Raw genomic sequence first — 9,850 nt, 5'->3', positions numbered from 1 at the left:
TGTGGTGGCTCCCACAATGTCTTTTATAGGGGTTGCCCTACACAAAAGTCTGAATCTGAAGTGGCAATTCTCAGATTCAATCTTAGCCTCACTTTAAGTGAGGCCAGATAGGAAGCACGCAGATGAGGTTCTTCTCTCGCTCCCTACACTAGTATTTATTCATTTATTGAAACATTTCTTCCGCGTCAACATCTGAAGTCATAAAATATAATGATAGCCTGGGACTTGGGGGCAAAGCCTCCAGGTAGTTTTTTGGTTCCGTAAGGCAGTGTTTGTGGATTTCCAGAATGGCCATTGGTCAAAAACAAACGTTCCAGACATTAATGGTAACAGTATTATGGTAAAGTATTGTGGCGAAAAGGGCATATATGACTTAACAATTTGGATAAGTGGACAGAAGAAGGGGATGCAAAAGAAAAGGGAGAAAAAACATTGGTCTCCGCTTCCTAAGCCCCCCCCCCCCCATGGCAACAACAAGCAAGGACGTGGGGGGCCCTACACCCCCAGTAACTCTTCCTCATCCCATTTCTATCCCCTCCACCTCCCAGTCAAATTATTTTACCATTCTAAATCTCCATTACTCTTACAGACACTCCAATCTCTACTTCCCCAATATCTACCCTCTTCCTCCTTGCCCAACTCATCCTCACCTACATTAACCTCTCCTTCCGCCCCTCAAACGTGTCCCCTCTTCCCCAAGCGACTCCACTTCAGAAACTCTCGAAGACATTCAAAACTATCTAATCATGACCCAAGATAACATGACTACACCTCATCCATTCTCCAGTCTCTCTGCTCCCATTCCTTCTACACTCAAAGTAAATGCCGATATCCGTTCTTCTAATGTTCCCCCTACACCCCTTCCTCCCCACTCCCTTCCAACACATTCCATTCCCCCATGCTACAATTACATCATCTCCCCTTTCTTCCCCATTATCCCTTTCGATTCCACCTTGGATACACATATGACCCTTTGCCAAAACAAACCCCTACCCTGGATTCTCTCCCTCCTGATATTTTTCCTGATAATGTGATCTAATTGCCCTTAGACCCCATTCCATTTTGCTAATCCCTACGGACATTCTTACAGAATCCCACATTTCTTCCTTTAACATCTTTGATCTATTCTTTGTTAAACCTTACCTTCTTGAACTGCTACACAACTTCTGACATGTAGCATATTTAATCATCTACCAATTCTTATCTTTACCCTTTTCACTATTACACCTTTCCATAGCGCTCTGTTACCTTTGATGTCTAGCACATTTATTTTGCTTTGTAACCATTAACCATTCCACCATTTCACAAACACATGGGTTCCAATCCCTTATTCAGATGGTGGCAACATACCTCTATGCAGGTCATTAATACTAAACATTATATAAATGTATCTGATCCGGGTGGTGGAAATATGGTAACTTCATGCTAATTCAATACAAAATAACAATTTTCAACATAATCTTTATTCAGTGTATAAGGAATTCAACATGAGACTCTGGACTTCAGACAGATGTATAATAACAAAATACTTGTATTTCTTGTGAAATGTGATACAAATTACAAACTGAACCTATATTAGTAAATATTCTTTCTTTGGAGGCTTTGCTGGAGCAAAATCTACAAGTGCTAGATGTGCAATAACGCAAGGAAGAACATTACTTTTGTAATATAAACTGTTCAATGAACTCAAGTTGTTCTGCTTCCGTTCTTTGCAGAGATTCATATTGAACACGCAGCCTCTCCAATTCTAATTTCTTCTCTCCAATCAGTGCCTGTAATGAAAAATACAATTTAATTCTGAACATGTCAGAATGCAGAAAAGGTATGAATGAGAATTAATATCTTCAAAATAAATGAGAAGTATTTAACCAGCTTCGAATATATCTTCGAAACCGGTTAAATAAATCTCTGGTATTATGAAGATATTCATTCTCATTTATACCTTTCTACATTTGTTACAATGAATACAATTCATGTACGATTGGATCTATGTTTTACGCATTTTCTTAACTGACACATGTAGAAAGCTTCATGATTATGTACACGTTTTAATCTAATGGCTATGAGGCTATGAGCTCCCTAGTATAGTCTTCTGATTTTTTAAACAGAGATGGCTGTGCAAGCGCTTGGCCACCAATGAGTCAATTAGTATGCCCTAGTAACTAGTAGATTTTCCCATTCCATAAATTTGTGAGAAAATTTTCTGCGTCCAATGAGTTAAACATGAACTGAGAATACGGTCCCTCTTGCTAACGGTCTTTACAAACTGTACGAGTATATTCGTCTCTATATCCTTGTTCCATTACCTATTATGTATCTTTTGTTTATGCCCATATATCTATCCTCATGCTTACTTTCTCTTGATATTACTATCTCTCCTTCTACTCACCAGTAATTGTAGCTGTTGTGATTCCCGCTGCTTGCTCATACTTTTTATCAAATTCCTGGAACCAATGGCACGCATTTTCTCTGTCTCTACTGCAGCACTTAATGAATCAGCAAGTTGGATGAAATTGTCTGCTCGCTGATGAAACTCGACAATTTCTGAAAAGGTATCAACATATCATTTAGTTACATGTTATATATTTAATGATTACAAGAGGTTGACCTTGAAAAAATATTTTTGGGAAGGCAGTGATAGGTTGGGAATGATCATTATTAATCATAATCAGTAGTATTATCATTATTATTATTACTTTTATCATTATTATTATTATTGTTAATATAATGTGGTACAATTAAAAGGATATTAACATATCTCGTGGGGGAATGGCAATGACGTGTGCTTGTTGAGGGACGGGGCAAAGAAATCGGCGTGTGCTACCGACGAACCAGCGAGTTGCCGGTAAGCGACAATCAGTCGCTTTCTTTACGAGAGTCGTGGTAATCATTGGTGGAAGCTCCCTTTCAACAGCAGTCGAATTTTGCAGGTTTTGTGGTAACAGATTGATTGGCTAGTGGAAGGTTTTGGTGTTGGACACAGCAATTGATGAATAGTATAGTATGAGGTGAAAAGTTTTCTTTCGCTTTTTATCGTTGTTTGTATTACCCTACATGCTATCTGGACATTTTATCAGTATGGCTTGTACAGGGAAGTTGAGTAATGAAATGATCAAGTCATACAATGACGTGGCGGCGCAGTGGCCTGGCTAAAGAAGACTGAGCTGGTGTGCAAAACTGACTGATATTTGGCTAGTTTTATTCTTTTCCTAGAAAAGGTGCGTTGGCTTTGTACCTTGAGATGTACAAGCGATCAGTTGGACGTCAAGAAAATAGGGTAAATTGACGGCAGCTTCTTCTCAAGGTATCTTTCAGGCTTACGGAAGGCTGAGAAAGATACTGTGGATGTTTTTGTTAATAAATTAGGGCGGTTAGCAGGTCTTGCAGGATGGAAAAGAGAAGGCTTAGAGAGAGCTGTAAAGCTGGCATTTGTAACCATTTTCCGAGATCGAATATCAATGGACTTACAGCAGGTAGAGGACAATGAAACTGTGGATACGAGTGAATTGATCGTGAGGGTTCGAGTGTTAGTCTCAGGGAAGGGAAGTCAAGAAGTTGCGGCAGTTGCAGCTAGCAACGGCGAGACGATGACCAGCTTCATAGTGTATCTCATCTTTACGAAAGGAGCAAAGTAGTATAAAAAGACAATCTCGAGGATTTAAAGGTCGCTGCTTCAGACGAGGGAGTCCTGACATGACAAGACTGTAGAGAGGCAAGACCTGCCTTAAGATGTTACTCTTGTGGAAAGGAAGGTCATATAGCAAGTCGTTGTGATCAGGGAAATGGCCGTGGGGGTAGCTGTTGCGCCGGAAGTTACCCCCATGGGCAGTTAACTGCGATTCGAAGATACCTACCAGTAACTGAGGGTTTGGTGGGGTAAGCTATGAATACTGGTTGACTATGGTTGTTCGACCACAATATGTGCCTATCGACTAGTAGGGAAATGTGTCGAGAAAGGTGAAGGACTAGTGGCATTTGATGGGAAAGAAATCGAGTGCGAAGGTACAAGAGAAATAAAGTTGACTGTACAATTCATCCGGCTGAAAACTAAGGCTATTGTGCTTTCTAAAGTGACTGATGGGATCGACATAATAACATGCACAAAGTAGTTAGTCAACTGGGTGGTGTGATAACTGGGGATGGAAGAGTGGTGCTTGGGAACATGCCAGCATGTTATCAAGTGGAGAAAGAGGAAGTTTTGTCTACTGTGGCCGTGGAGGATGTGCAGGTAAAAATGAATGTGGCAGAGCCAATGGAAGGTGAATACCCAAGAAGATGACTCCAAAGGCTGTTAATGAATGGAAGACCGAACCGTGCTAAATAGAGGACAAGGATTTTTCAGCAGAATTCAATTGCACAAAATGGGTTGTGGAATGGTTTATGATAGGATGGCATGGGGGGATGGAAGTGAAAAGCGGAGTGTTGCTATTTACTGCAATGGACCTGCCGACGATAAACAGGGTTCAGCTAATCCTGGATTTCCGTGAGTTCAACTGATATGTAATGTCTCATACAGGTGATGATGCCTCTGACATGTGCAGTGAGGTGTTAAGAGCATGAAGGCAAATGAGTCAGGCCTCGACTATCGTGGATCTTAAGTCGGCCTACCAACAAATCCACGCAGTCAAGAAAAAGAAAATACCAGCTGGTGAATGGAAACATATTGTTTAACTAGGCTTGATTTTGGACTGTGCTCGGCACCGACTTATGATGAAGATCCTGAGGACAGTGTAAAGCAAAGGAAAGAGATTGGCAGCCACTACCAGTTCATATATTGATGATTATGAAGTAATTGTTGTGGGGTGTGAGTGCCCACAGGTATGGCTGGGTGCTGAACGTGAAGTGGAGATCAACAGGAGAGCCGGTAGGCTCCGCAATCGCTAAGAATAGGGCAGTCCTTGTGTTGTCCGCGGCCGAGTATGCCGATTGGCCGAGCGGCTACATCCTACTCTCCCGCGTCATGGCGAATCATATTGTATTTATACCGCATCCTCGCCAAAATATTGACAGACTGCTCTGCACCTCTGAGTTCAATTCTCCTACCCACTCAAGGCCTAGGCTCTTCATTACTCTGCCTAGGCCTCTCCAACAGGTCTGAGACTGGAGATGAATAAAAATGGAGAGATAACAAGTTACCAGAAATGAGGAAAGACTTGGGCAGAAAATAATTATTTTCCGTATTCAGAAAATTGGTGGGTCACTATCCCATTGCAGGATGGCTCCAGGTGGCCGGCAGTTATGTGAAGAGGAGAGCAGAGGATATGAGTTGGGAAGACCAGCTCAGAGAGACGACTATCAAGATGATGCAAGATAGAGTAAGTAGTGAAGATCCATTTGGAGGGAGGTGGAATGCACCCATGTCGGTGAAGGGAGTTGTTTGGTGTGACACAAGGAGCATTGCCACTGGAATGATATTGGAGACAGACGATGAAACTGTTGAGGATGGTGCATGGTTAAGGGAGGACTACAATCACAACAATGTGGCAGAATTGGATGCTGTATTAAAAGGCGTCAAATTAGCTCTGAAGTGGAGTTTGTAAAACAGAGGTTAGAACGGATTCAGCTACAGAGGTTAGTTGGCTGAAATCCATAGTGCCAGCAGAGAAGAGGATTCGGACGAAAAGAACTTCAGAGAACCAGATGTATGGGAAGGAGACCAACGTCTGCTGTGCAGGAATTTCGAGTGTGGAAAACCTGCACAAAATGCACCTTATGGGAGCTGACAGGATGCTGTATGTGGCAAGGAAGGTTGACCCTGCAATCACGTGGGAATTAATCAATTATTAATCAAGGCTCAACATGTAGTGGGAGTTGTAGTAAGTGTCAGTCATTGTTCCTGCGCTAACTGTGCATGAGACAGGGAAAAACGTTGAAGAATGACATGAGACTAGCAATTAATGTGACTCACTATGGGCAAGAATCGTACTTATCCATGGTCGACTGCAGACCTGGTAGATTGGTGGTCTGCAGTACGTTGAGAACTGAAAGTGCAGAGGAAATAGCGGGTGTGCTTAATGAGTTCTGTAGAGGAAGGTCCAGTCGATGAGGTATTGATGGACAACAGCACTGCCTTTCGGACTTGGGCACTGAAGAATATGTTTGACAAATGGCAAAACGGTCAAGTGGAAATGGTTCTGACCAAGAGGGTCATATGTAAGCGGTGTTTTGGTGTATTGTCACCAAGGACTGGCCAGGATGAGAGGACTGTGCCACAGAATGCAGTGTTTCAATACGAGTCGAGGCCCAAGTATGCCAACAAAGGTATTAAGGAGCGAGGTACCGCTTCTTTCGAAATTGAGGGTAGCATTCCGGAAGCCACCGAATACACAATGTATATCGATGTGAGGAAGAGGCACAGTGACAGATGTGCATTCTCCGAATAATGTATCAGTTGAAGGCATGCCATGGCATGTTCTGGATCTCAGGAGAGAAGTGGGTTCTTCGGCAGATGAAGAGAAGCCATAGAAGCTGGCGAAGATATAGTCCCACGCTGATCATAGCGAGAGTGACGTAGACCGCCGTGGATGAAGGATTATCGAGAGGGAGGATAAAGCAAGGGGGAGTAAGAGCTACGTTCTTAGTAAGTAATCAGTAGTTAGTATTGAACTTGAAATCAAGGGAGCGTGTGTTGTAATAAAAAGGAATCTGGCATCTCTTGAGGGGCACTGGCAACGACGTATACTTGTTGAGGGACGGGGCAAAGAAAACGGCGGGTACCGACGAAGCAGCGAGTTGCCGGAGAGAGGCTATGACGAGAGGCGCGGTGATGCTCGTTGGCGGGAACTCCCTTCCAGAGGTGATCGAATTTTGCGAATTTTGAGGTAGCAGATTGGTTGGTTGATGTCAGGTAAACGGTGTGGAATTATTAGCTTTGGTCTTGGGCACAGGAGTGGTGGGTATCATAGTAAGAGGTGAGAAGATATTTCTTTTTTATTATTGTTGTGTTACTCTACAAGCTATGTGGGCAAAGGGAGGTGAGAAGTTTTTGTTTTGCAGAACATTATTATCTTTATTACGATGAGGATTATTATTATTACTATTATTATTACTATCATCACCGTTGTTACTATCATTATCATAATTATTACCCTGTTCATCATTTGTCTTTCTATTATTAATTATTATTATTATTATTATCACTATTATAATCACAATAATTACAGTGATTATAATTATAATGAATATGATTATTAAATATAATAATTATAATTATAATGATTATAATTATCATTATAATTATAATGATTATAATTATCTTTATAATTATAATTATAATAATAATAAAATAATTGTTATTATTGTTATTATTATTATTATTATTATTATTATTATTATTATTATTATTATTATTATTATTATTATCATCATCATCATCATCATAATAATTGTTATTATTATTACTATTGTTATCATCATCATCATCATCATTCTCATAATCATTAGTACCATTTTCATCATTATTGTTATTGATATAATTTTTAAAGCATTATTACAATAATAATAATAATAATCATTATTATCATTATCATTAATATTATTAGAATTATCATTACTTGTATTATTATCATTATTACTATCCTTATCATCATTACTATTATCAACATTATTTTTTTTTTTTTTTTTTTTTTTTTGCACTATCAATAGTACCATTATCATTACCATTTATTTTTTTATTATTATTATTTTCATTATCATCGTTGTTATTATTACAACAATATTATCACTATTATTAACATTATTACTGCTAATGTTATTATAACTTTTTTTTTCTTTTTTTTTTTTTTTTCTTTTTTTTTTGAGGGGGGGGGGGGGCTGTACCTAATTACAACAAACCTTACTGTATACATACGATACAATTCCATCACACTGTATATGACTGATCATTCAACAAGCTTCTCAACTATAATGCCAATTCAACACCACATTCTGTACTGCTGGAAGTATAAGTTATGCAGATCAGGAGTTTTAGCAAGTATAAGTTATGCGAAAGTGTCTAATCTCCTTCATTCAAGAAGTTACATCTTCTCAATTAGGACAAAACCAACTCAAACCACAACGTACCATAATGATAGTATTTTTCAAAAGGTTTCTTGTTTACAAGAGCTTTAATAGTAGTAAATGAGTAGAGACAAGTAAACGTAGGACAAAAATACCATGCCCAGCCAGGGTGATAACAATGTACAAACAAACCCCAGATTGTAGATGTTAATTACTAGTAAGTGAGATTCCAAAAGATCTCTTGCAGAAAAAGTCACCTTCATGTTATATATGAATACAACTACATAATCACAAAAAAGTAAGTTATTCAACTCCTTATTGCTATAACCTTAATCTTAAGTACTTTTTTTTATTCATTGTTGATATGGCAGAAGAAATTATCTTTCCTGCATGTATTAAGCAAGTTTGACTGGTTAATGCATGTGTGACTTGTTGTGGGGATCCGTAAAATACAGAGTTGCTGTGCTTACTCTATGTGTTGAGGAAGATCTACATGGTACTACAGAGGGTTATTTACATTATATATAAAACTTTGCCATTAGATGGCATACATAAAAGAAAACATACTCTTATATGGGTAAATTAACAAACATAATTTCACCTTAGTTTAGGTAATATGAGGTATATCCCAGATACATGAAATATAAGTATCCTTATACAAATAACCATCTTTGATTATTCTAACATTCATTCATCTTTTTTTCAAATAAATTTAAAGCTCTGGAAGCTAATAGAAATCTTGACAAGGTGGAAACTAGCTGCACCTGCACACAACAGCCTTGCTATGTATCTATACAGACTAATGTTCAGCTGTTCATGCATTATGTATTCTAAATTACCTCCATGCCACAGAGCACACAGCATTTTGTGTGTATATTCTATTAGGCTTATTTGTGTAATTAACTTTTATTCTACAACTCTATGTGCATGATCAAGGAAGTTTGCTAGGTAAATGTTCAGAAGAAACATACTGAAGTATTTCAAAAAGGTATACTTTTTTCTAATTAAACTAGTTGTGTTCTATCTACATTCACTTGTACCTTGTTATTACCTAAATTGGAAAGCCTACAATCTCAAGTCCACCCCAACAGTGATACAATGTCAAGTTGCAACCTCTGCACTCAAACTCCAACCAAATATAAAACTTGAACTAATTCCTTACATCACAATAAAGTGCCAAGAAGGTCAACAAGCTCCATCAGCATGTAGTAGTAATACACGCATCATTGTCTTCTAAACATTTACCGATATCTTCTCATATAAACAATGTTACCATGCCCACATATGATAGAAAAGTACAAAAAATCAATATTTACACAACCAGTTAATTGGTGTCACTGTTAACCTCGGAATATGACAAAAGCTAAGCCTTTTGTATGCACGTTGCACAGATGGCAATATTTCCAGTTTGGCCGTGAAACTCACTTTTTGAAAGAATTTAGATATAGTATATACAAAATTACAGAATATCAAAACTGCAACAGGTCTATATGATGTTACAAAATGAACTAGTCCAATCTGTATCCGTCCAATTCACAAAATCAAGTCATACTCACTATCCACAAATTCTTTGCATTCGTCCTTTAATTCTGCAGTTTGCTGAGCAACTTCTGGCTCTAAAACTCTAATTTTATTGAGTTCGTCGAAGTATAACCCAGCTTTTGCAAGGGTTTCATCTGCCATCGTGGAATTAAAAATCTCTACTTAGGTTTTCACCAAAATATTTGAATATTATGAGCCGAAACGCGCAGACCTGACCAGTCGCGTCGATTTGCCGCCCGCTTCTGAATTCTCTCCTCAGGAATGTAAACAAGGCGTTCGTGGGGAGGATTCGCGGATTCGAGCGGATTCG

At 38.8% G+C, this 9,850-nt stretch overlaps 1 protein-coding gene across 1 annotated transcript; it reads right to left on the bottom strand.

Annotated features, from left to right (window-relative positions):
• Positions 1-1,444: 1,444 nt before the first annotated feature.
• LOC119592608 (intraflagellar transport protein 20 homolog) lies at positions 1,445-9,805 on the bottom strand. Its single transcript, XM_037941495.1, has 3 exons — positions 9,555-9,805; positions 2,390-2,544; positions 1,445-1,772 (listed from the first exon to the last, which is right to left on the bottom strand). The coding sequence occupies exons 1-3, from the start codon at positions 9,679-9,681 to the stop codon at positions 1,656-1,658; spliced, it is 399 nt and encodes a 132-aa protein (XP_037797423.1). The 5' UTR covers positions 9,682-9,805; the 3' UTR covers positions 1,445-1,655.
• Between the last annotated feature and the right edge of the window lie 45 nt (positions 9,806-9,850).

The sequence above is a fragment of the Penaeus monodon genome, chromosome 3, assembly GCF_015228065.2.
Source record: "Penaeus monodon isolate SGIC_2016 chromosome 3, NSTDA_Pmon_1, whole genome shotgun sequence".
Taxonomy (NCBI): domain Eukaryota; kingdom Metazoa; phylum Arthropoda; class Malacostraca; order Decapoda; family Penaeidae; genus Penaeus; species Penaeus monodon.
Note: the sequence above shows the minus strand (reverse complement) of the source record. Positions and strands in the feature narration are given on the sequence as shown.

Excerpts from the sequence above, each read along its gene's own strand:
- LOC119592608 (XM_037941495.1), bottom strand. The coding sequence starts at position 9,681 with ATGGCAGATGAAACCCTTGCAAAAGCTGGGTTATACTTCGACGAACTC. Across the intron at positions 2,545-9,554 it reads ATGCAAAGAATTTGTGGATA|AAATTGTCGAGTTTCATCAG; the intron begins GTGAGTATGACT and ends ATACCTTTTCAG. Across the intron at positions 1,773-2,389 it reads CACAACAGCTACAATTACTG|GCACTGATTGGAGAGAAGAA; the intron begins GTGAGTAGAAGG and ends TTTTCATTACAG.